Source organism: Monopterus albus, unplaced genomic scaffold, assembly GCF_001952655.1.
Source record: "Monopterus albus unplaced genomic scaffold, M_albus_1.0 scaffold326.1, whole genome shotgun sequence".
In the NCBI taxonomy this organism is placed as follows: Eukaryota; Metazoa; Chordata; class Actinopteri; order Synbranchiformes; family Synbranchidae; genus Monopterus; species Monopterus albus.
In genome coordinates, this window is record NW_018128206.1 from 3685 (window position 1) to 29917 (window position 26233).

Here is a 26233-nt window from a genome sequence, read left to right on the forward strand (position 1 = left end):
CTCTGAGCTCCTCCCGGGTGACCGAGCTCCTCACCCTATCTCTAAGGGTGCGCCCGGCCGCCCTGCGGAGAAAGCTCATTTCAGCCGCCTGTATCCGGGATCTTGCCCTTTTGATCTTCCCCCGTGACCCGGTCCCGGATAAGCGGAGGAAAATGGATGGATGGGTAGTTAAATGATTTTTCTATTGGACAGAGGAAAAACTATATTGCTATTGTGCAGATTATTCTATTTATTTCAGATGCCCCCATGGTAATGTACTAAACAACATTAGACCTTGGTCTCTAAGAAAAATCTAATGAAACAGCCTTTCTGACAGGCCAGTCTCTGGTTAGGCTTTTAACCACACCAAGGACATGAGGTCTTGAGGAGATGTGCTTTATGGGGTCACTCTGCTGCGGTTCAGTTCTCACCCAGCTCATCCTCCGTCAGAGGCAGGTACTGCTCCACCAGGCTCTCAGACGTACTCAGGGCCGTATCCACTCCGCTACTCACCAGCCGGCCCACTCGGCTTTCCAGCACCGTGCTGACACTCCCGCTGACGACAGCCTTGGTCTTCTCCACCCCGCCTTGCACCGCACCCCGAGTCTTTTCCACCACACTGGTGAGAGTGTCAGAGACTGTGCCTGTCACAACACCTTTGGCCGCGTTTACCACATCCTTAGCATTGGACACAATCTGGGCAGAATGATTGCAACAGAAGACCAGTGATGAGACAGTGGTTGAGAAAGATGGGACATCGGTCATGGCTGAGCCCTCAGGAGACTGGTCAACATAAACTGCTAGGACATTGTGTAATTTGGCTTGTTAATTACCTGCTCAGGTGGGTGGTGAAGAATTGGCAAGGTTTTCTCAATCTTGTCCAAACCTTTACAGGCCAGGTCATTGGCAATGGCAACTGCAGACAACAAAGGAAATCATAAACTTGTTTATTCTGATAATGTTATGAGAAAGAAGCGACTAATTTTTGGGCTCTTATGAGTAACAAAAACAAAAACTAGGTGAAAGTAAGAGCCTGAAATCTGGCCTGAAGTTCCTGTTTCACACTACATGACTCAGCTGGTCAGGACAGTCCTCACAGTTTCAGCTCACTGCGTTTTGTCCTGACAGCAAATAACTGTCTACAGAGGGATCCACACCAGACAGAAAAGGCTCTTACTCTGAGGTTCCAGCTTGTCCATGATGGGTGAAGCAGTGGTGAAGGCCACGGAGGTGATGGTGCGGACTCCTTGCTCTGCAGCCTCGCACACGGTCTTGATGTACGGGTGGGTGTCCTTGGTGTTGAAGTACATGCTGGACACCAGCCCGTAGGTGGAGCTGACCAGAGGCAGGTTGGTCACCCTCTCTACCACATTCTGAGGAAACAGACAAGGACACTTATTCAAATCCTGTATAAATAGTACTATTGTTGGTCCAAAAGGTAATTAAACTTATCTGATATCAGGAAGTTCACTCTTAAACAATGGCATTCTTTTTATAGCAATGATTTTTATATTACAGCATATTAAAAAAAAGGAATAACTGGACAATTAGTCCATGCTTCATACTTTTAACTTTTCTTTTAAAAGTAGAGGGCAGATTCGTTCAGATCTGGTTCTAATTACTTTACTCTGTAGTAAACACAGTTAACTGAATAGCAAACAGCAACTTGATTTGTATCGGAGTGCGAAGTCTTTCTAGCAAACTCACCTGGTTTGAGATAACGTCAGCTGCTGCCATGTCTGCTAAAACAAAACCTAAAGGTAAAAGTCAATTAGTAAAGTCCTTGTTCAACAGAACAAAATAAAATATCGACTTTTACTCCAGAAGACTGCTCTTCCGTGTTACCGTAGTCTGTCTTACTTACATAATAATAATAATAAAAGCTTAAGCTATGTCCAGTAAAATTGTTGTTAAGGTTGTCGCTCTGTCGTAAAAGTATTAAATAGAAACACAAAGACTCACCAAGTGATACAAATGTCCGAATGAGCTGAATAACAGTACATGGCAGCGACAGCAGCTGGATTTATACTCTGCAGTTATCGCGAGATGTAGCGCCCTAAGCGCAGACGTCAGCGTTAGGATCGTTTCTAGGCCAAAGGTAAACGGAGTCAAAGTTTAGCTGGGGAATTCCTCTAAAGTCAGCCGTCACGTAGGCAAACTTTGACACATTACAACAGGATGATTTTGTGCCGTTTCATAAGCCAGTGTCAATTTTCGGGTCATAAGAGGATTGTTTGTATGTCTTTTCATTTTATTAGGGCGTCTGGTCAAGTACCGGTCTACATGGAAACTACATGGAGCATAAATGTACCAGACTGAGATTTAAACTGGTGACGGATAATTGTTATATATGTAACAAACAGAAACAACATTTCATTTATTTTAGGGTTGTAACGTACTTAATACTTTATCATTTTCTTTACACAGCTGGTGTAGATCCAAATCCAAAAGTGTGGATTTATTTTCTTTCCAAACAATTCAACTAGGTGCAAAATTGAGTAACAAAAGTACTTCATTTCTTCTTCATCTTGTTGTTGTTGTCATTGTTGTTGTTCTTCTTCTTTTTTCTTATTATTATGACAATATATGACCAATATAATGTTGAGAAAAGACAACTGGTAAGGTCCTTGTTCAACAGAACAAAATAAAATATCGACTTTTACTCCAGAAGACTGCTCTTCCGTGTTACCGTAGTCTGTCTTACTTACATAATAATAATAATAAAAGCTTAAGCTATGTCCAGTAAAATTGTTGTTAAGGTTGTCGCTCTGTCGTAAAAGTATTAAATAGAAACACAAAGACTCACCAAGTGATACAAATGTCCGAATGAGCTGAATAACAGTACATGGCAGCGACAGCAGCTGGATTTATACTCTGCAGTTATCGCGAGATGTAGCGCCCTAAGCGCAGACGTCAGCGTTAGGATCGTTTCTAGGCCAAAGGTAAACGGAGTCAAAGTTTAGCTGGGGAATTCCTCTAAAGTCAGCCGTCACGTAGGCAAACTTTGACACATTACAACAGGATGATTTTGTGCCGTTTCATAAGCCAGTGTCAATTTTCGGGTCATAAGAGGATTGTTTGTATGTCTTTTCATTTTATTAGGGCGTCTGGTCAAGTACCGGTCTACATGGAAACTACATGGAGCATAAATGTACCAGACTGAGATTTAAACTGGTGACGGATAATTGTTATATATGTAACAAACAGAAACAACATTTCATTTATTTTAGGGTTGTAACGTACTTAATACTTTATCATTTTCTTTACACAGCTGGTGTAGATCCAAATCCAAAAGTGTGGATTTATTTTCTTTCCAAACAATTCAACTAGGTGCAAAATTGAGTAACAAAAGTACTTCATTTCTTCTTCATCTTGTTGTTGTTGTCATTGTTGTTGTTCTTCTTCTTTTTTCTTATTATTATGACAATATATGACCAATATAATGTTGATATTCCAAATCCCCCAGGGGCATATAACTGGAAATTTTGCTTGGTACGTTCAAAACTATATTTTTACTGGTACTCTTTGAAGAATTTGTCGCTCTTGTGACCTTCTGTGTGAAAATGTATACAAACATGGCGGAATATAAATGAGAGTGGTTAAAAGTCTCAAAAAGAAAAAGAGAAGCGAGACTAAGTTACTTTTAAAATGACCAAAGCTTACTGGATTTGTTTAAAAGGCTCAAAATGACAAAGTAGCAGGAGGTGCCAGTCCTGTCTCTGAGGTAATGTTACTCCACAACTCTGCTGTGGCTAGTGCTTTTTGTTAGCATGGTGCTTCCAGTGGGCCATCAGCCCAGAAGACAGCAAGTCACTGTGAAGAAGACGAGATACTTGCACCACAAGGGCCGGACACTGCTTCAGAAACTATTGAAACAAATACACCAACTAACCACCGTTTTTAATAAGACACAATGCCTGAAGACCACGATGAGGACGCACAGGGCCAGGAATCTATCCAGCACTGACGTGGGTACATGGGAGGCTTCAGTACTGACGCAGTTTGTGGCCTATTGGGCCAAAGAGGATCTGGAGACTTGTCTGATCCACATCATGAACTAAGCAGTAGCTGTTTCTGGCTTTGGTTGTAGACCACTAAGTTAGGCATCTTATTCTAAAGAGCATGGATATGAAACTTTGGAGCTTTCGCCTAAAATAGCTTGTACATATCTTTAGAATTTCCCAAAATAAGCTTTTCACTTTTTCAGGGCAGACATTTTGGCTTTTGTCTGTTTAACTCACAGTCCAACTACTTGCTCACCAGGAAAGGAGGCCAGTGTAGCTGTACACTTGCGCTCATGCTATTTATGAGAGACATCTTTAAATGAATGTAAGAATTTTAAACAGAATAACACCTCTCCCACTTTATTTAATAGCCCAATTAGTGCCATATGTCAGATGAACCGGGTCGTGTTTGCCAGTACCTCATCAGAGCCAGATGTGCAGCCCTGTTTCTAATTTGAAAGCTCTTCAGTAATTTCTTTATGTGTCAGAGCTCGTTTCTGTGAAGAACCTTTTTGGATGTGTTATTAAAGTTGTAAATTTGCACTTCTTCTGTATACTACACATTTGGAGGCCACACAAGGAAACACAAGCTTAGTTCAGAGCCTCAAGCTGGCTAAAGCACTGGGGTCCTTCTTCAGACAAAATCCCTCGGGGCCCATTTATCAGCCTGTGTGTAACTTAAATAGACCCCATATGAAAATGTTGGCTGCTGTAAATCACAGACTCTCATTTTTAATAGAAATCTGTCTTAAGGAGGCTGGTGAAATAAGAATTTTAATTAGCTCTGACTATATAACTAAGTAACAAACTACAGCTGAGTCAGAGCCCACTGTAATAAACAACAGGTAGGCCTCCATACACAGGCGCCACGTTGCACTGGACATTGATCTATAGTTTATTGCCCACGTCATTCTTTTACTTGCTTCATTCAACCTTCGTGTGATTTGATGGCAATCAAAGTGCAACCAGTTGATCATACCATCAGGATGGTATGATGAAGTGCTTGGTTTTCCAAAGTCTGGATTTAAACTATTTTTGTCATAATATTCCTTCTAAAATGAATGAGCTTAAAGGTTTTAGTGCATTGTCTAACCTGGGAAATGGGGAAGCATTGTGTTTTAAGGCCCAGTTAGTTTGAACAGCTTCAACCCAGATGTGTATTAAATATGTAATGTATGTACTTGTTATAATGTAACTTGCTTGAGAATCCTTGGCTTCTTCTACATGGGCTGTTTGGGGACATGTTAAGTTCACTATATGAGCAAAGACAGGTTTGAAGACAGGTGAGTTAAGGTCCACATACATAAGTTAAGAAAATAGTTTGATTTTTCCATAACAAGGCCATTAATGAAGCAGCTAACAACAAGTACCACATAAAAAAGTTTGAACTATTCATACACTGGTCAGAGCGTTGTGTTCCTCTGAGCATCTGTCTCTGGTTGTCCCCCGGGCAAGGTACAAAAAGTGGGGTGATCGTTCTTTTTCTGTTTATGTCCTCAAGCTCTGGAATGCCCTGGCTCCTGAGCTTTGGTCTATAACTGAGTTAATGGTTTTTAAGTCTAAATTAAAAGCACACTTATTCAGACTGGCTTTCGGCATTTAATTTATAGCAGTGGCGCTTTACAGGTGCCTACAGGCTTTCTGATTTTATATTCTGTATTCTTATTCTGTTTGTACCAGCACATTTTTATTGTACAGGAGTTTTATAGTTTCTTACAGGCCTTTGTTTTAAATTTGTGTAATTTTAACTTGTTTTCCTTTTTGTTAGTTTATGTGTCAACATGTTCTGCTTTTATATGTTTTGTTGTGAAGCACTTTGAGCACCCTTGGGTGTTGTAAAGGACTATATAAACAAATAAATAAAGTAAAATTAAAGATCAAATTGATAGAAGGAAAAGTCGACCATGTACCTCTTGGTCTGTTTCAGTTTAGTTGAGTATTATGTCCGTGCACACGGCCGTGCAGAACTCTGATGACTCATCTTATTGTAACTACACTGAGTTCACTGTGACACAGTCAAGGTTATTATGGGTCAGTGTCTGAATGTTACTGTTTCACATCACTTACACATAAAGGAAGTTGTGGTTACACACATTTTAGTCTAAATGGACGATAGTTTCACAATAGAAGCACTACATGTTGGAAATCATTGTTTACCAGTTTGCTGAACAGTTTGATTGCAGTCTGGTAGCAGCTTTTCCCTCGTTCTCCAAGCATAGAACACACTGACCGTTAGTGCTGCTAACGTAGTTATGTTTTTAATTCAAGGGCTTGGTTAAGTATTCACGAATGCAGCTGACCTTAAGCTCATAAAAGCTTATTCAAAATAATAAAACAGACAAATTAATGCCACTATATTGAATTGTTATTCAATATAGTGGAATTAATTTGTTAATGTTATAACAGTATCACTGTAACCTAACGACTAAAGCAGTCACCAGTATAATGCATGTTGCAAGTGTTTTCTATCCATGTGTCTTAGTAGTTACAGATTTGGTCCACTAGATGGCACCAAAGTAGACAAAGTCATCACAAGCACATGGGTTCACAACCCATGTCTTCCCCTAATGTTTCGCTTTGGAGCCACCTCGTGTAACAAATTGTTCATTTTCAGGTCAAAATTTGTAGCCATTCTACTAATAAACACGTATATTACACATTTCTCATAGGATTATTTCCAGTGTTGGCAGACCGCCAGTGTTGTGTTATTTTAAGTCTGCAAAATATGGAACTCCAAGGACACTGGGAAGAGAAACAGCACACAGAGATAAGAGAAGGAAGAGTAAGACATATCCAGCAGACCCAGCTCCAAGCAGGGCAGAGGCAGTGATGGTCTGAGCCAAGTTTTGACTGCTTCTCTCATTCTACAGACAGTCAAGATGAAAAGAAACACTAGCCATGGGCGCTCTACCCTCCTCTTTCCCAGGTAGCAGCTGGACTGGAGAGAAGATTCTCTATTGTGCCTGCTGAGACAGGTATGACTGTGGGCAGCATGCCAAGGCTCCCGGCTGGGTAACAGATACCTGTGGGCTACTGGGAAAGTGGCACACCTCCCGATCACACACAGTCAGAGCACAGACAGAGAGAACAGCAGAGTGGCAGTCCTTTCATGCTCTTTAGATCCTGAGGAGAAGAGGGCTGAGATGTGGCTTCAGACCAGGGGAGAAAGAAAGTGACATGTCTTTGGTGCAGCGGTTAGCTTTGGTTAACTCTACACTCCAACGCTGCTGCTGCTGCCTTATCCATGTGCTGTCAGACATTGGAGCTGGAGCGACGACCACTGGTCTGCTGGACTGTCCATCACACCAGGCATAACTCTGAGAACTGAAGTCATATATTTGATATATGAAACAGCAAAGGATGAAATTTAAGGCAGTTTCCAGACTGTGGGTCATGCTAAGTCTGGACTTGCCGCCTCTGATGTCAGGATTTTGAAACATAAGTCAGGGGAAGCATCAGAGCCATCCAAAGCCTTCCTAATAAACTTTAGAAAGGGTATTTGAAATGCTCGACTGAGAGTAAACACTGGCATCACCCACACACATCAGCTACTGTTGCTGATATAATAGGGATCTACAACTGGAATGACATGCCAGGTAATCACACTGGCTCATATACTGTCAGAAAGACCAGGCATTGGTAAATCTCTACAACAGACGCAGGTTGACGTTCATTTTAAGGGCAGCCAGGCAGTTATTTCCTAAATGTTTTGTTTAATAGTGTGATGAAGACAAGTGTAAACTTCAAGACAAAAAGTTTAAGATCAGAGTCATATAAAGTTTCCCCAGTTAACATTTGTCTAGGTTTTGTGAAGTTGCTAATGGAGCCATGTTACTGGTTTATTTGCACACATACTCATCACTGCACTGCAGCTGTTTGCTGGAGGGCACCCATTATCTTTTATTATCTCTGCTTGCGTTCAGTCAATGTATTTCTTATAAATGTACCTTTGCATAACTCCATCTAAACTGTGTATGCATATATATTTCTATATTTATAAGTACTTTACTTTTTGTTTTCTTAATGCACATTCCTTTTTCTTGTTTGCACCTTCTTTCCCTTTTCTTGTTCTGTCAGTCTTATCTTGTCTACTTGTTGCCTTACAGAAGAGCACTGTACACACACACTGAGAGCCACCGTCCTCTTGTGACCGATAAAACTGTTTTTTTATTACATTAGCACGATCAAAACACTTCTTATATAACACAGTATAATTCTATGATAGATATTACAGGAACAACCTGGGAAAAGGACATGAAGTGAGCAGCGCTGTCACACAAAGGCCTGGCTTTTGTTTTGATCAAGTAGATGTGAACTAACTATTGGCTGTATTCTTGTTGAATTTCAGCATCTGGGACCAAAATAGCCACAAAAGATGTTGCTAAATTTGGCACTATTATTCTTTCCAGCTTCTACCCAACCCTGGAGCCAGAGACGTCGTGCACGCAGAATTTCATCTTAACAAGATGATGGCTGCCCTCTGGAAATAATTCTTTAATAACGACACAGATGATAAGTTCACAGGGCGGTAAGCAGAGATTTATAGCAACAATACAGACCAGAGTCTTGTTAAACAGGGGTCTGTGCATCTGTCAGATGTAATCCTCCAATGATGAATCTGGCTCATTGAGTTAATGTTCCCACTCTGAGGATCAAGTCAGAGAACAAGTCAACAACTGTACGAGGTTAAGAGTGTGAGAAAAGGTCAGCCTTGCATCAGAAATGAGATCCTCCATATTCCTGCAGGACCGCACCTCCTCCGCCTCCATGATGATAATGATTTTCTCAGGAAAGAAGAAAAAAGTCTCACATTGCATTGTGGGACAGGTGCTGTCGGGCGCCGGTAGAAGTGTGTATACTTTGAACCAGTTGGACAGGAGGCGAGACGATGACTGCAGCACCGTCCTGTGTGACCCAACATGTTTTGACAGTGTCCTGTCGCGGGCGACTCTAGCGCCCTGCTGGAGTTCGGCGTGCGGCTGTTTGTGCTGGCAGAGGGACAGCATTTCACAGCTATAGTTTGTAAATGCTTTTGCTGACAACCAGGCCGAGTCCTAGTAATTATGATATAACTGAGACTGATCTAAAACCAAATGTCTGAGCTTTGCCATCTGAGCGGGTGCTTTCAGAAAACAGCTGCTTAAATAGACACTTACAAGGAGTTAGAATAACATTGTTTTTAGATTCTAGATTGTGAGTGTGTGGATTGGCCATCTGGGCACCTACACAGACAATCTCTTTGTTTTGGAAGTTTTCTCTTAAGTCTTCAGGGGCAGACAGGAGCCAAAAACAACATGGGAAATAAGCCCTTGCTTCGTTTCTGCCTTTTCTCTGGGCTTTTCCGTCGCAGTCTCTCTGTCAGACGAACACTCATCTGGCCTCTGAAACAGCACCTGAGGCGTGCACAAGGTGGAGAAGCCAGAAGAGCAGGGCCTGAACATGAGAGAAGCAGTAATGAGAACTGAGTAGCAGCTGACAGCCGGGCCAAGCTGTCTGCCACTTCCCGCTCCTTCGCTGTCTTTCTCTTTTATTCACACACACACTCATCAACAGCAGACATGCGTCCAACCAGACCTCTGCCCAGGTGGTCTCTGGAAAGCCAGGAGCAGGATTCAGTGGGAGGCCTGGGCCTGCACTGCTTCACATCTCCATCCAGCAATTAAGTTTTTCCTATTCCACAAAATAAAGGAGACGAGTTATATGAGCTGTGATGTACTGACACTATATGAAGCGCACGTTTATTAGCATCTCTCAGAAACCTACAGGAACAGCTAGCGACTGACTTACTGGTGGGGTTTATGTACAGCTGAGTCAAGTGAGGAGAATCTGAATCTGACTTTTTGACTTCTGGCATCTATACCACAGCCACCAGTGTAGTAAAATCAACAGCTGAGCTGGGACCACTGGCAGGATGGAGTCTTTTTTTTTTCAAACTGTAATTCCATTATGATTTTAAGCAAGTTGTATGTACTTGGAAAATATTATTATCAATGAAACGGCTCTGAATTGCTTCACTGTCTGTTTGTTGTTCTTCTTATCCACTAGGTGGAGAGAGGCAGAATTAAAACACAACTATTCAGGATCTGGTCATCTTAAATCTAAATCTGGATCAGGCTGATCTTATCCTGAATTGTTTTCAAATGTCGGGCCAAAATCTGGCTGGGTTGTCTGATCCTGGACCACAAAATGTTGGATTTCTAAATCTGATCTGATCGAGATGAAAGGTTTTGAACTCCTGGGCCCTGCGGTCTCAAAAGATGGTCTAGATACATGGACTGTGTTTTCCCTTTGTATTGTGTGAATATTATCCAAGGACACACAGCATCAGAATGTTTGGGGTGTAATATGGCAGTAGCTTTGGGGTTTAAAATGCTGTGGCATTAGCAGTGACCCTGAAAGATTCTGAACCTGCAGATGTTTTGTTCTTTCTGCCAGACGCCTGCACAGACTTACTGAAACAACTACAACACAGCGGTGTCCATTTCTGCTGCCTGGTTTTCTTCTGACACTTGCTGAGCTGTAATAGCTACAGTAACTCTGACGAGGATACATCAGAGACCGTATCTCTTACAGTTATTGTGTGGAACCTGATGCCAAAGTTATTCATCTCCAGGCACATGAATATTCATCCAGTAGCAGATTTGGTTTTAGCGAGGATTTGTATGTAATTAGATCCTTCCCTGAAGACACAGAGAAAGGACTATACCCTTGGCTCCTCAGACTATCGCTGGCAGCAGTGAGAAGTGTTGTGCCTACTGTCTACATATTTGACTGGTGGCTGGTGGCACGTTGCCCTCAGACGGCGTGCACTGGACATGACTTGTCTGCTGGAACGTGACGCCTGCTGCTGACACAGACCTGTGCTGACAGACAGGCAGGTTACTCTATCCTTAGCAAGCCTGGCGTTCCCAGAACGCTGTGGCCAGCAAAGGCAAGACATTTCCTTTCCTCTGGAGTCTCGAGCATGAGCAGGCGCACGCAGGAACACACATATACAGATAGTGTGCCAAACTCCACAGAGCAGAAGGGGGTGGTGAACTGCATGCTGTATAACAAGGTGCCACAACAACACTCTGAGAGGTGTGTGTGCTTCATGTTACAAGAATAATCTGACAGTTTGGGAAAATGTGTTCCTCCTTTATTGTTGAGAGTTAGTCGATTAGCTTAGCACAGAGATTGGAAAGTTAGTCTGCCTGTGTCCAAACCTCACTAGAAAACACTTTATATGTGTTTGTGCAAAGTGAAGTGGTTTTACAAGGGCCTTAATGCTTTTTCTTGGCCAGACACAGTAACTTCCTGGCATCTTGTTGTCATCGTCAGGTTGCCAGCGAAGGCTTCATGAATGAGCCTTTGAGGTGCTGGTAGTGAGGCCCTCTGCTTCCCCATGTTTCCAGTGTTTATACTTAATCAAGCTGCGTGAGAGTGGCATCAATATTCTTACCAGAGTCTTGTCCAGGAGGTGATTAAGTGTGTTTCCCAAACTGCCAACTGTCATGTCTTTAATCATGAAATGTCACCTCTGGAGATGTTTGTCTTAGACGGAAAAAAGGTGTGTTTTTAAAATCTGTTTCAGTAACGTGTGTCTCTAATGCACAAACAGCCCAGCTGGTGTCCTGTGGAGGCTCTCAGTGGGTATCTGGCACATTCCTGGCCTCTCTGTGAATACATGTGACAAACAGAGCTTTGACTCTCAGGTCAGATATCACTGATCAAACAGCTATGTCTGGTGTCAGACTCACACGGCCCTCGCTGACCTGCTCTGAGTATGTTTAGCTAAGAGACCAACACATGTAGTGGACATACTGTGGCCCTGTTTTGCACTTGTAAAGTCATACATGTCTGCTTTTAAGTTCATGAATAAACAGCAGAGTAAGAAGGCAGCAGCTGGCTCTAAAGAGACCTGGTAACATGTCAGTGAGCAGCCAGCATCCAGCCCATCGCTGCATCCAAGCACAAGATCTCAGCAAAAACACTGTGATTAGCTGCTGCCTCAAACCCTTATCTGTCTTCACACACAGAGAAGTCCCTGTAAGATCTGCTGCACAACTGGCGGATGCTATTTAAACTCACAGAGTCCCTAAAAATACATCTGAGCCCAGGGCAGTGATTTTGCAACTCCGATGGGAGCTTGGTATGAGCGATCCCACTGAAGGTGTTTATCAATAAGAACAACTCAGTTTGTAACGTGAGGCTGTGGCTGTGGCGGCTGTGTCACCAGTTACAGGCTGCCGGGGTGGTCAGAGGTCAGTGAGAGGCTCCGGGGGTCAGGCAGAATCTCAAGTGGCTATTAGGGACAATCATTTAACCCTGAGCTGAAGAGGAAGTGATTGCCACCCCCTCCTCGCTAAAGATTTTTTTCACATAAACATTTACATTCCTGTGCTTGATGTGTAGAGAATAAGCTGAATTCAACCCTGCATGTCGAGCACGAATTCAGGTCGCTCATACCACGCATGCCTGTGTTTCTGTGTGGCTCTCAGCAGCTCCCTGTGAGTCAGGCTGAGGATGGATGACATTTCCTAAGAACTTTGTTTTTACAGTGGCTCTGAACAGCTTCAAACGCACCAAGCAAGTGCCCTACCACTGTGGGCTGAGCTTCAAAGAGCTAATGTCTCTTAGTTTAATGAAGGGATCAAGGGGAAGAGGAGTTGCAGACTCCGGCCATCAATTACTGTACAGAATTCCTTACCTACTCAAGTGGAAATGGTGCAGTCCTTAGTAAATCAAGAATAATTATAGTTTATTGTTAAACATGATAGAATCAAATATCCACGATGTAATTTTCCTGTTACAGTTGGTGGCTACATTTCATTAAAACACAGAGAGATTAAAACACACCGGGTTCGACCAGAATTTGACCCTAACTTGGAGCCACATTTAGGAGCTGCAAGACAAATGTGACACACAAAGACAGGGGGAACTGAAGGACTGCTGTATTTACTGGAGCTGCACAGGAACGACACGGGTACCATCAAGGTAATTCGAAAACAGCAGGGGAGTTCATTCACGTCCCAGCAAAGGCCCCGAGCCGGAGCGTCTCATTCCATCCACTTGATCTCAGTTCATAAGCAGTCAGAGCTGGAGTTAGATAAAAGTCTTCTTGACCTTAAATGGCGCGTGGTTGGCAGCGCCGGGCACCCGACTCGAAAGACTAATGCGTTTCATAGTTGTGAGTAAAGCTGTAAAAAAAGTGGGCAAAACCCTCTGAACTGGTGCACAGTGCACAACACATGCTCCATGTTGTACCTGTGGTCTGCTGAAGTGGTGAGCAGGGGACGGATGTTAGTTTACTTCAGGTTAATTCAGTTCTCTAGATAACTAACAAAGCAGGCCGACACTTAGCTCGGCTTTTGGCTGATTCAGTTTTTGAGATAAGCAGGAACCAACAGCAGGCTTGATATGAGAGATTAAAATCCTACATTGACATGTTATTGGACATTTAGAGGGTTATAAAAACAGGGCTGTAACAAACTGCTGCGACATACAGCTGCTAAACTTAAAAGAACTTTCCTACCGACACTTGGAAGAGGAGACTGATGGCACAGTTATGTCTATATTGTAAATATCTAGTAACATAATGCTTAGCATAAAGACCAGAGTTTTAGGGATGCTGGAAGGCTGATTTTGTAGTTTGAACAGAACCAGTGTGGCTGTTTCCCCGTTCTCCTAATCTAAGATAACCAGCTGCAGGTTCCAGGTGCACATCTACCATACAAATGTGAATAAATGTATTTCTGAAAACATCAAACTTAAATGTTCAGTGTCATAATATTGTAGGAACAAGTGCCACATGGTTGATTTTTCAGCTCAAGACTTAAGGTGTTTAAAAAAACAAAACACCCAAAGGTTCCCATGGGTTTACACTTCAGGCCTTCACATAAAGCATGTGGAGCCTAATTGTTATGGCTCTCCAGGTCTTTTACTGTTTAAAAAGTTGTTCCTGCTCTGAAAAAACCTCCTGTGTAATCTCAAGGCTGGGCTGGACCAGCCACATCAAAACAGGTCCTCATTTGTTGGGAGCTGGCGAATCCGAGTTTCCTTGACTGTTTGACCGTGTGACAGTTTGTTTCAAGTCCCTGTCCAAACCACAATCTTCATGAATGTAAACATGAGCCAGGCTACTGATTTATAAAATATGTGCGTGGCTTGTTTACTTGTGCTCTGATCAGACCAGTCCTCATGGTCCTATAAAAACATACAGTTACATTTGAGCCACATAAACAAGCAGCAGAATCAAACACACGCTTGCATTATGTCAGTGTAAAGGTATAAGTGCAGCCATTTATCCCACTATCATGCACACAGCATCAGTGTGCATGCATAAGTCTGCATGCCTGTGCGCAGTACAGCCCATCAGCGCTGGAGTGTGCGTGTTTCTTTAAGAATGTAAGGTGGGTGAGCCCCTTTCCTGACGCACGCCTGGTATGCAAACATAAATTTAGTAGCAACGTGTTTGCCGGAGGAACAAGTGTCACATCGTCTCCAGTGGTTCTCGCCTGACTTTCACATTTTTCCTCTGTGTGTGAACTGGAGCCGGAGCGCAGCGCAGCGCGGAGACGGGAGCGGACCTCTTTCTCCCCGAGTGACCGGACAGGCTGGGGCAGAGGGGCAGACAGACAGACAGACAGACAGACAGCGGGCAGGCACAGTTGCGTCTCTGCTGCTTGACAGCGCACTGAGCTCATCAGCCTTAGAGATGGCAGGGGTCTGGTTATGGACGACTGGACTGGCTCTTCTCGCTGTTTGTGCCAAGGTAAGCAGCAGCAGTTTCTTCTAATTAATACGACTTGACCAGTCACTTAATGTGTGAGGGGAAAGCGCGTCACTTAACTTTGACATAGATGCGACTGTGGATTTTACGCGCCATGAAACTGCTATTATTGAACCTAAAGCGGATTTATCCTTTAAAAAAATAACGAATTATATATTATATAACGAATGCTATGGCACCCCAACTGGGGCTCAGGTGCTTTGGATACACGTCCCACTTTTATTATATCCACATGTAATTTATAGCAGGATTTCTCCGAGGAGCCACAAATGGAAACGATTTACCCATAAGCATGGCACCTAAACAAATTGTCTCACTAGGAAACACTGAAATAGATCCTGACATTAAGTCATCAAATAAATATTTGGTTAACTTTGACTGACTGTGTACACATGAATGTACTGGATTAGATGTTCAGCTGTGCTAATTGTCCTCCAGTGATGCTGGAGCAGGTCCAAGGCTGCTGTGCAGCGGATGACACCAGTGTGCTGGTGCTTGTTAAGGAGAACCAGGGCTTTGTGCTAATAGTGTAAAAACCGTTTGGATCTATTCAGATACTTTAATAATTTGTGGTAAAATGTGGAATAAACCTGTCCAACCCTCTACTACAGCCCAGAGTCAAACGTTGCCCCTGCTCTCACCTTAAGAGAGAGAGTATATAGAGAGCATAGGTTACCCTCAAAAGGTCACAGCTCGTCAGTCCTGCACTGAACATGTATTTTAAATCAGTACACTCCGCTTATAATCACTCCTGGAATACTTTTAGATGTTATCTCCCAAAGGCCCATCATGCACATGCATCATTAATGCAGCCAAGAGCTGAGCAAGAGTTTTAAGTGGAACACAAAGCAGTTGTTTGGCCCGCAGACAGATTTTAGGGCAGGATGCCACTGTCAGCATGTGTAAATGACCACGACAGGTGCTAACAGCACTTCAAGGTGATTTGGGCTTTAGACGCCCTAGCTGTCGTTTAGTCAAGCCGAGCGCGTCCACGCTGCAATCAGTGAATGTTGGTGACAGAGAAGCACTTGAGGCTTTGCAACTCTTTCCAGGCCTCTGTCCAGCTTTGGCCTGATTGTGTTACAGTTTAAATATTGGGAAGGAACTCATGAAACAACACATTAATCGTTCTGTGGCTGTGAGCAGCAGTGGGACACTGGTTTGAAGCAGGATGCTTGGTTAAGTAGACTTGAGATTTAGGCAAAAATGTTGGGCTAGGTCAGAAAATAATGATGTGAGGTGACTTATTTGTATGTTTGTGATGTTTTGATATTCGGACATTAATGAAATGTAGCAGTGAAAGAGGCGATTGTCGATGAGTTGTTCAGTTCAGCCTGCAGAATGTTTGAAGTCACACTGACGTCTGTGTCTTAACAGGTGGCGGCAGTTTGATCACTTTGTGTCACATAGCTAGACTGAGTGATGACTCAGTAGGTTTTTCTCAGGACATGACAGGTTTTCCCATCTGTGCAACGAGTGAGCGTGCAGCATGAGTCGGCTGTCTGTTCACACACTTCAGAGTGACCCAGTGCTTCTGCTTCAGAGACCAGGGATCAACAAGTGCTGCCTCCTGGGGTCTCTGCTATGCACTGGTCTCTTGTTTTCATCCCGGCTCTTAGGTCAAACTCCCTGCCTCACTACATAACAGCAGAATGAGCCTCTGTATTTGTTGGAAGTTGTGCGATTTGTGTGTGTGTGGGCCACATGGCCTGTGGCTCCGGTTCTTGAATAGGCCTTCCTTTGTGGGTGACATTATGACGAACCTCTTGGAGGGTCTTGTTGCTCTCACTCCACTTACTTGGTTTCTGCAGCAAAGTGGAAGCTTCCAGAAACATTGTTTTCCAGTTTTCTGGATGAAGATTTGAAGGCTGTGCCCTTTAAAGACAGCCGAGCGTCTCTGGACCTCTCGTGGGTTTTTTTTTTTTTTTGTGTGTGTTTTTGCAGAAGTTGAACATTTACGAAGTGCATCTGCCAGTTTGTTGAATTTAGTCTTACTGGTCTTACTGGTAGAAAGGCACACATCTGACTTGTTCTTGGCTGATACCAGGGGTCTTTTTTTCAAAATGTAAAGTCTGTTTATTCAGTATTAACATTTGTTAACAGATGCGGTCAAACAACACAGCTGATGTGTCTTGTTATTTAACTCCTGTTGCTAAAAGTTCATCGTTCAAAAAATCTGGTTTCCTGTTCAGTTTCTGTTCAGTGAAGCTGATACCGGCGCTCTCGGGCAACATCTACAATATGTGCGAGACTAATCAGGCTAATATACGTGTGGGGAACAGTAACACGAAACAACGACAACATAGCTCCTTTGTCACACTTAATTAATTGTGCATCAGTTCTAGTTTCCTGTGCCATCCTCCTTCTTCTCATAAAACGTGTCCCCATGCAAAGTTTCAAAATGACCCGATGACAGAAAATGCAGAAAACATGAAGGATTTCTTGGAAACATTAGCCAGTTAAACTGACGCTGGTAAAGTTCATCTATTAGGATGAAAAAGCAGGAAGACAAATATCAGCAGAAACATTTTACATGTTGTACTGCAGCAAATAAACAGGGTACAACCGAAAACGGTATTTTATGTGGTTCAGTGATGTTTAAGGGACATTAAAGGACAGACTGAGAACTTAAAAACAATATTTGAATGTTTTTTCCGACAGTATCAGGTAATTATATTAAGTCTCTTGATGAAATCGCTGCAAATAAAACACAGCATGCAGACTCTGACAGTTATAACTCTGTTGAAGTAGGTGAAGGTGCTCTCCTTTGGTTGTCACTGTTTTGGCTATAACTCAGCTGTTGGACTTTACCGAAGTGTTTGGCTGCCACACACTTCCAGTAGCCGCAAGTCAAAAGAACATTTGCCGCAGAAACAACAGATCTGGATGTTCTGTCAAGGAACTGGTCCCTCTCTGGGTCTTAATGCAGCGAGCAGCGTGTACTGAAGTCCTCAGGAAGCGTTGGGGTCTAATGGCAGGTTTAAGTGGGGTCATGGCGGTCAGATGGCCCCAGGTGAGTGTCCGTCAACAACAACAGCTCTTGTTCTCTGAAACATGCTTCTCAGCCTGATCGCTTTATCATAAAGGCCACAAACTATCCAATTAGCTTTCATGAGTGCCTTTGATGTGAACCCAGTGGAATGGGAAGTGAATTAATTTTGAGAAGCACTGGTCCCACTGGAGGAGTTAAGTAAAAGGCTTCAGAGAACATGTGGCCTGTGATGGATGGAGGTTTTTGGAGTGTGTTAACAAGACTGAGTGTTTTCATTTATGCTGTGAAAGCCTTCATATTCATCTCACTGTTCCCATCTGGGCTTCATCTGTGGAGTGAGACAAAGTGTGTGTGTGTGTGTGTGTGTGTGTGCACAAGGCCAAAATTCACTGGTACAGCACTCATGTCTGCACAAATCACCAAGGTACCCAAGAAATGTTTCATTCTTCATGCAGTACTCTTAGTGTTTCCGGCACAGGAGCAGCGTTTCCTGTGTGTCCCACTCAGGTGAGCTTGGATGTGACTCTTCCAGCCCTGGAAATCCAGAAAGCAGACACTCATCACACTGTAGCTTCACACCACAAAGAAGTAGCTTCACACCATCCTCAGTGAGCCACTGAAGAAGACGTTCTGCAGCTTCTCTTCAATGTTGAGTCCCAAAGAAAGTTCAGGTTCAGTATTTACAGTCGGCCATTAGGCTCAGATCTAGCACTCATGTCCAGTTTGTATTTTTTCTTTTCCACATTGTAAATCCTGACCCTGTCAGGTCAAAATTCCCAAGCTGAGACTTTATAAATATGGCATGACCCCAAAACATAAGACTGGGCGAGCACTTCTGGGTGATGAGCTTGTCTCTGGTGTTTGTAAAAGACAGTTTCTTCTTTTTCTGACAACCCCAGTGATGACTTGGACTTGTCTCTACTCAACAGGGAGATAAACAAAACTCATCTTCAGCTCCACAGCTTCCCTTTTTGACATTTTAAGAAACACACCTATTTGTTACTGAGAGTTGCATCAGAAGTCCAAGGCTGGGGGTTAGCCTAGCTTCCTAGCTTAGCATAAAGACTGGGAACAGGGGGAAACAGCTAGCTTTGTGTTGATCTAAGGTAACAAAATCCACCTCTCAGCATGTCTATAGCTCAGTAACAAGTTATATGCCATCTGTTTAGTCTGTACAAAAATGTGGCGTGAGCTAAGATAGGCTAGCAGCGCCCTGCTAGAGGCCCCTGTTTAGCACACAGATACAAGATGATGAGAATGAGAGTGGTTCTAATGACTGCTGTTAAACCTTTCCTTTAAGAACAACCCAGGCATGGTGAAACTGGACAAGATGTGGAACGGAGAATACGGCTTTTGCTGTTTCCCCTCTAAACTCCTGTGGAACCCGATGGTGTCATTTGCCTTTTATTCACCTGATGCTGAGGTCGACTGTCCAAAGCAGTGTGTGCCAGGAAGACGACAGCTTGTTGGAATCGTGTTGCATCGCTGTACCAGTGTGAATGCAAGAGGGCATGTTGTTCAGGCTTCACTATTAACAGCCATAAAGGTTTTTTCTTCAGTTGTACATGGCTCCTGGGAAATGTGTGTGTGCCACACACAGACCTGCCAGATCTTACTTCAGAGCTGCCAGCAGATGGCAACATTACAGCAGAGGGGCCTTTCTGTGCAGGCCCACAGTGGGAGCCTCTGTGGCTCCCACGCCCATCACAGATAGGCCGCTCTATTGTCATGTTGCAGGTGGCTGCCCTCTGTCCCCCCTCTGCTTCCTTTGAAGCCCTTTGTGAGTGTGTTTGTTCCCACGTCGTGAGGTTTCTGTTGTCATTACGGAGCTCGAAAGCCGACCCTCTTGCATCCTGTCCCTCCATCCGCAGCGGGCCCACATCCCCTCCATCACTGTGATGAGATTGGCTGTTATATGCTGTTGTGTGTTCCTGGATGCCAGCTCAAACTTCATGTGCAGCAGCTGAGGCTCTCATCTGGCCTGCACATTTTTCACACACACAACCGCAAAGCTTTGCAGTGGAGCGCCTCTGCCTTGGCTCACACGTGTGTCTACTTCCATCTGTTCTGTTCTGCCCTGGCTTTGACCTCGTAGTCGTCCCAGGGAGGGATTGCAGCAGTAATGCCGGGAAGCAGCGTCAACAAGAGGGGAGAAGCAGTACTCGGGCCCCTGTCGTGGAGCCTAATTAGAAGGGAGGGCAGGTCGGAGGTGTGTGTTTGAGTGTCCTGGGAGCATCATCAGTAGAGATAAATCAGACCGGATGCTGCAGACGGAAGGAGAGAGGATAGAAAGAAGCAAGAGGGGAGTCCTTCAGCAGTGGAGACATGTTAGAGAAACTTCAGAAAAATGAGCTTTAAGAACAAAGTTAGAAATATAAGTAAGTGATGTGACATACAGGTCTTTGAATTTGTGATTGGGGTTAAATCAAATGCAACAAAAGATGAAGAAGCAAAGATGGAAGATGAGTGAACATGTCAGGAGGATATTTAGTGGATTTAGTTGATGGCAGGAGACGAAAAGGACATGTTCAGAACGAAGGCATGAAGCATGTATGGAGAGCAAAAGGCCAAGCAGCAGTGATGCAGAACAAAACCACCCACTTCAAGTTGGAAAATAAAGCATAAACATTCAGCTGTAGGTGTTTGGAGAAAATAGAGTATTTCTGCAGTGACTGACATGAGAAACGGAAACAGCGAAAGCTGTCCTTCTCACTTTGCTCCTTTGGGAAAGGGAAAAGAAGGTTTCATACAAGTGTGAGAAAAGAGAGGATGGACAACTAAATCCAGTGGAAACATGACAGTCTGCAGTGCTGCTGTCTGACAGGGTCTCCATGGCTGACTGTGCTGAATGTTTGCAAGGCTAATGATGCTTTCAGGGGTTTAACATCTGCTTCCCCCAGCGGCCACATATGCTTTGAGTAAACACTGGAGCCCCTGTTACGAATGACGTCTTATTAGGATGACTCTGTGTACTCCCACAGAAGCAGGCCGATGAACATGGAGTCATCCATGCTCACAAAGTGGGTGTGTACCTGTTATTTTCATTGTTACTGACAGAATTTACTTTCTCATGTAGAGTTCAAATAATAATGTCATGTCAGTATTACACTGTTGGCAGCCAGAACTGAAATCATAACTTTAGACAGGTGGTTTGACATTTTGGGACGTGCACTTATTAGTTTTTTGCTGGGTCAGAAGATCAGTACTGGTCTCACTCCTGTCTGCTGCATATGACGTTTTGCTTAGCTAAGCACAAAAGATGCAGGATGTTACTGCCTTGCATGTAGAATCTTTGTCTTAGAAAGAGCCAGGAGCTGTAGCTGCTAACTAAAGCTAATGGACTAAAATGTACAATATTTAAATCTGAAGTGTTTTGTAATAGAAATGAAAGTGTCATGAAAAGGAAATACTCAGTTAAGTGTGTCTGAATCTTGTGATTTCTGTGGGTGTGGTGTGGAGCCAGAGCTTCATGTCCCCTCCCTGTTCCCAGGCTGCTCACAGGGATGTTACTGTATGCTGTGCATGTAAAATCCTGGTCTTAGGACGAGCCGCACTGGGGCGAGCAGTGACAGCCGCACAGCAGAGACGCTGTGGATGTAGAAAAGGTCGGGGGCTCCCTGTTGACGGTGTCCCTGCTTGGGAAGTCTGTGCTGTATCTTCACTGGGTTTCTGAGGGGGTGAGGTAGCAGTTGGCAGGTTGTGTGAAGCTTTACATTACAGTAAATGGAAAAAAATAGGTTCTGACTCTAGGGGCAAGTCTGAGCAAGCAGCGATGTTGAACCTGAAATCACCTTTATTGAGATGTTTTTGTCTGGAGGAGGCCTGTACAGTCTTGCTGTGCACGCTGTGCAGTGATGACCTCTGACAGTAATTACCTGTAGGAGAAAAATGCACCCACAGGTCACTTGTCTTCGACTCATCTCACCGTGCTGGCGCATTTGATGTGCCACTGTGGAATTCTGTCCCAGCATTCCTCTGCGCAGTGACATCATCTGAATCTCGCTCTCGTTGACCTGTGCACCAACAACACAGCCTCACATGCACCCAGCTTGTTCGGATCTGTCGCCCTTATCGGCGCTCCCCTTCCTCCCCTCCTGTCTCCCCGATGACAGGTATGTGGCTTGAAAAGTATTTGGCAGCCGTGACCTGGAAAAGTGGGCGTCTGACACTGAGCATGTCGCTCGCCCTTCATCCCCCCTCAGTCCTCCTTTACCTCAGTGGGACATGCTGCTTTAAGGTCTTGTGTTATCAGGGTACTTCTCTCATCTCAACATGATTTGTTCCATAGCTGGAATAGTTGGGTTGTGGTGACCAGGTGGCCTGTGCCGACATCGAGCCGGCTCTGTATGAAACATCCTGAACTGACAAACTCATAGACTGTAAACTAGCTGAGAGTGGTGTCCAGGGCAGGCTCAGCCTTTTTTTATTTGCAGTCATTATGTGTCTCTTGGTCATGTTTTACATTGATTTGTAGTTGATTAGAGGCTTTGTAGTCATCTTGCATTTCTTTGCACTCACTATGTGTCTAGTTGTTGCTGGATTGTATATCTGTTCTATAGTTTTGTGCCTCCTTGTGGTGGTTTTGTGTCCTTTTCATTTGTTGTGAGGTCACTTCAAACAGAGGCTCTAGCCCATGTGCCTGTGCCCAACAGACCTGTTCAGTAACCTGTCCATGCTTTATTGGCCAGATGTGTTGGACACACGAGGAATTTGACTCTGGTACATCAGCTCTCAGTGTATATGTTCATGGCCTTATATAAGGCACAATAGCATTGTATTGTGATTATTTTTATATCTAGCAGTGTTCCCCAACCTTTCTGAGACCCCTTGCTGTTGTTATATATTTATTTAAGCAGTGTTTCTGCTTCTCGTTCCTTGTCACTTGTTGAATGTTTTGAGGGTTTCACTTTTAAAGCCCTCGGGTGTTCAATACCCTAGAGGCTGGAACATGTTAAAACTATACAGTATTTCACAAGATAAAAGTAACCGTTAAAGTGAAATGAGTAGCAGAACATTATTTCATCCTGTTCATTAATCATCTTGTTGTCCCTCAGATTTATCTGGTGACCCCTTGCATGGGCCCCTGTCCTCTGGTTGGACACATGTGGTATACTGTATAGGGTCTTGATTAATCTGTTGGTTATATCTGATGAGTAAATGAGATATTTAATCTGTGAAATGTCCAAAAGTCCTAGAGGGTCAAACCTCTTCAGGATGAGATGAACCAGTATCTAGTAAATGTGCCCTGACACTGACACTGAAAAGGTAGACAGTACTGTTGCAGCAGGGATCCTGAGCCACACCTCACTAGAATAATTTCTGCTTCCTCACTTCTGCCTCCCCTTTTTTTTTCTGTCCTAACTTGAATTTGTTTTCTCAGTGAAAGCTGTTCTCAGAGCTGTTCTAGGTGAGTGTCACCCAGAGGGGAAGCTCAGCGTAATCAACGGCTCTTTACCTCAACTGCAGGGAATAATGGCAAACCTGCTGATATTTTAAGATAGCACACAACTGTCTTGTGCAGCATTTAAACCAGGTGCACCTTACATCATTTTAACATCTGGCTATCAGATGGATTTCAATAAAACGCCAGGATATTGTGTCATTAAAGGGCAAAAGAAGCTAAACACAATGCCTGAGGTGAATTCATGACTTGTTTTTTGTTAACACGGGAGGAAGGAGGAGTGAAGGAGAGGCTGACTGACACGGAGAGAAAATAGGGATGTTTTCACTCTCAAAAAATGTGGCAGGCTGTGCAGGAGCCACTTATGTGTCTTCACACACAGGTGTGTGTCGGTGCGTTAGCTGACGGGCAGGAGGGCACAGCTGGAATGTGGCTGGCTGGACAGGTACAAACTGCTCTATCATCACATGAGAGCGTAATCGTTAACAGGCAAATCATTACATGATCTGAAGCAAGTCTGTGCCAAATATGCACAGCCTTCGATTTTTCTGGAGAGGTGGAGGTCAGCAAGTATGAGGAAATGGTTAGAGAAGATGTTTTAGGATTAAATCTGAGCTTCTACATTCAACCCTCAGTTACTTTATATTTGTTGGTTTCTGTCAGATCTGCTGTCAAAGTGCTGAACATGACCACTGTTTTGATGAACAGCTGAGGTTAGCATTAGCCTTGGCGACACTGTTTTCCTGTGACTGCTTCACAATAAAAGCCACCCTGTGTTCCCCCGTGAATGGCGGCCTGTACTGTAAGGAGCTAATTACTGCATGTAAATCCATTCACTGGCTGTTGCTGAAAACATTTATGACCATAAAAAAAACGCACCAAACTGATTTCATGAAAATTTAACTTAACATTTATGCTGGAAAACTCTGCAGTTAATGTCAGAGAAAGATGTGTCTAGTGCACATCCTGCTGCAGGGATTAATCATTTACCCACAGAATGTGATGACTGTCCTGATCTTATCCTCCTACTTCACACAAACGTTGTTAAAAAAGGACAAAAGAAAGTCAGAACTCTAAGAAAATCAGCTTATGATGTGTCCCTCACATCTGTTAGACCTGGATAGTGATCATAATCACCTTTGTGCTGTATTTAGCAAAATAAAAGCTTCTGCAATGTCACTTGAAAAGTGGGTTTCTTTAATGTTTGACTCCCTTAGTGTTTGACTTGAGCTACACGCTCTGCAGAAGAACGCCAACAGACCCGTGGGTCCAGAAAAGGGGACATAAAACCCTCGTGATACAAACTGCATCGTGTAACCAGGAAAACCTAGGACCAAGTCAACTGAGTTACAGTTGGACGATCAGTCGGCTCAACGTTATAGTTCCACCTCATCTTACTAACCGGCCATTATTTGTTTTACATAACAGGTTTGGAATTTGTTTGCCCAAAGCTAACACAGTGCCAGTCTCTCACCTCATATTGAATGACACTCACTCACTCACTGCTACAATTACTATATGTGGTTGTTATTGCAGTGGCTTAATCTAGGCTGACAACAAATAATTTTCCAGAGGAATATTTTCCCCTAAACCAAACTCGGCTTGCAGACCACTGATTTCTACAGCAGATGTGGAATTGGGCCATGCTGTAGGAGGGTGGAACTGCTCCTTACAGTGTTTTAAAAAGTAAACGTGTAATGAGCCAAAGCATTATAGGATACATCAGAAGTTACTGTTTGCATGCTGTTAGCTCATGTTGCGTGCAGGTGTTAGCCGTACACGTCGCCCTGAGGTGCAGCTGAGGATGTAGGTTCATGTTCAACAAAGTCTGTCTCGCTCTTTTTTTATCTCTGCAGCCACATGTGTCTGTAATGCAGCCACAGGTGAATCGTGCTCCCACATGCTGGTATCTGGAAGTAAATATGCAAATGTGAGCTTCCGTGCCGATCTGTCGTTCAATTATCTTTTTATCTACTTGACATATTTGATATATGTGTCCCTTTAATTTCTGCTTATCCAGAAAGCTCAGAAAGCAGCAGTATTCCTACATATTTAGGCAATAAATCATCATTTCATTTCCTCCTGTTAGTCTTTGTACACTCATAACAGCTGAGGCTTAGCTCCACAGTGCAGCCGGGCATGCCCGCTGGCTGCCTCGCTGAGCTCCCACTGGGTCTGGGGGTTCAGCCTCTCCCTTTTCCTGCCTCTAACCTACTTCAGCTCTCAGGCTTCCTGCTCCTTGCCGCTCAAACTCGGAGAGAGTGTCAGGAAAAAAGTGGGTGACAGATGAGCAGCATATGCTCTGGGTTGTCTCTTCCTCTGCAGTGCTGTGCAGAGAGGAGGTGTGGAGCAGTGCCACAGAGAGAGAGAGGAGGAGGAGGAGGAGGAATAGAACTATGGTGGCAGTTTTCCCAGATAATTTTATATTCCAAGGAGAGTGGGAAAACTGGTGTAAGCGTTCTTGTCTTTTTTTTATACCGTCCTTCAGTCTAGCTTGTGTGTGTTTGTGCAGTGATTTGTGTGCACCTTGTATCATGGTATCTGATTGGAGCTGTGGGTAATGAACCAGTTAATGATGAAGTTTCCATCAGTGGAGATACATTTGAAAAGACGTCACGATCTTTCTGCTGGTTGAGGTGGAGGCTTGGCCAGTTACTTCCTGGATTTAACACCACAAATGAACACGCATGCACAAGACAGCAGAACTTCTCTGTAGGCACGACTTTGTGACCGCCAGTCAGCATATCAAAGGCTGTGCACGTCAAGGGCTTTGACTGTACACGAGGAGCCAGCTGGGCTCCTGGACCCTCAGCAAACTTGCTCGCCCCACTTATCTGGCTGACGCATGTGAATCAGGGCGGATCCACCACTTGTCTCATTAATATCATGCGCATCCAGCTGCTGTCGTAATGCTGCAGCGTGCACGGGCCTTTGTGTCTACATCCTCTTCTACTTCTTACATTCATGCGTTGTTAACCAATACTACATTAGAACAGTACTAGAGAGGGGACATATAAGAAATAGGAGCTAAATAACAGGTAGTGTTCATTTAAAAATCTGTCTTCTGACAAAAGTGTACATTTGTT

General features: G+C 43.8%; 2 protein-coding genes across 4 annotated transcripts in view; one reads left to right on the plus strand and one right to left on the minus strand.

Annotated features, from left to right (window-relative positions):
* The window catches only part of plin2 (perilipin 2), a 5392-nt gene extending 2563 nt beyond the window's left edge, over positions 1 to 2829 (minus strand). Inside the window, exons 1-5 of one of the 2 annotated variants that reach the window (XM_020624350.1) lie at positions 2786 to 2829; positions 1687 to 1733; positions 1157 to 1352; positions 813 to 895; positions 411 to 675 (exon numbers count right to left, since the gene is read on the minus strand). In XM_020624350.1, the coding sequence (XP_020480006.1) occupies positions 411 to 675; positions 813 to 895; positions 1157 to 1352; positions 1687 to 1716 (574 nt within the window). In that variant the 5' untranslated portion in view covers positions 1717 to 1733; positions 2786 to 2829. Of the gene's footprint in view, positions 1 to 410; positions 676 to 812; positions 896 to 1156; positions 1353 to 1686; positions 1734 to 1941; positions 2003 to 2785 lie in introns of those variants that run through there. The other variant, XM_020624349.1, reaches the window with a different exon arrangement.
* Positions 2830 to 14408: 11579 nt separating this feature from the next.
* Positions 14409 to 26233, plus strand: part of adamtsl3 (ADAMTS-like 3) — a 63122-nt gene continuing 51297 nt past the window's right edge. For both annotated transcript variants that reach the window (XR_002276950.1, XM_020624394.1), the window contains exon 1: positions 14409 to 14736. Coding sequence is in view for 1 of the 2 variants with exons in the window: in XM_020624394.1 (XP_020480050.1) it covers positions 14680 to 14736 (57 nt within the window). In the remaining variant the exon portion in view is untranslated. The remainder of the gene's footprint in view (positions 14737 to 26233) is intronic.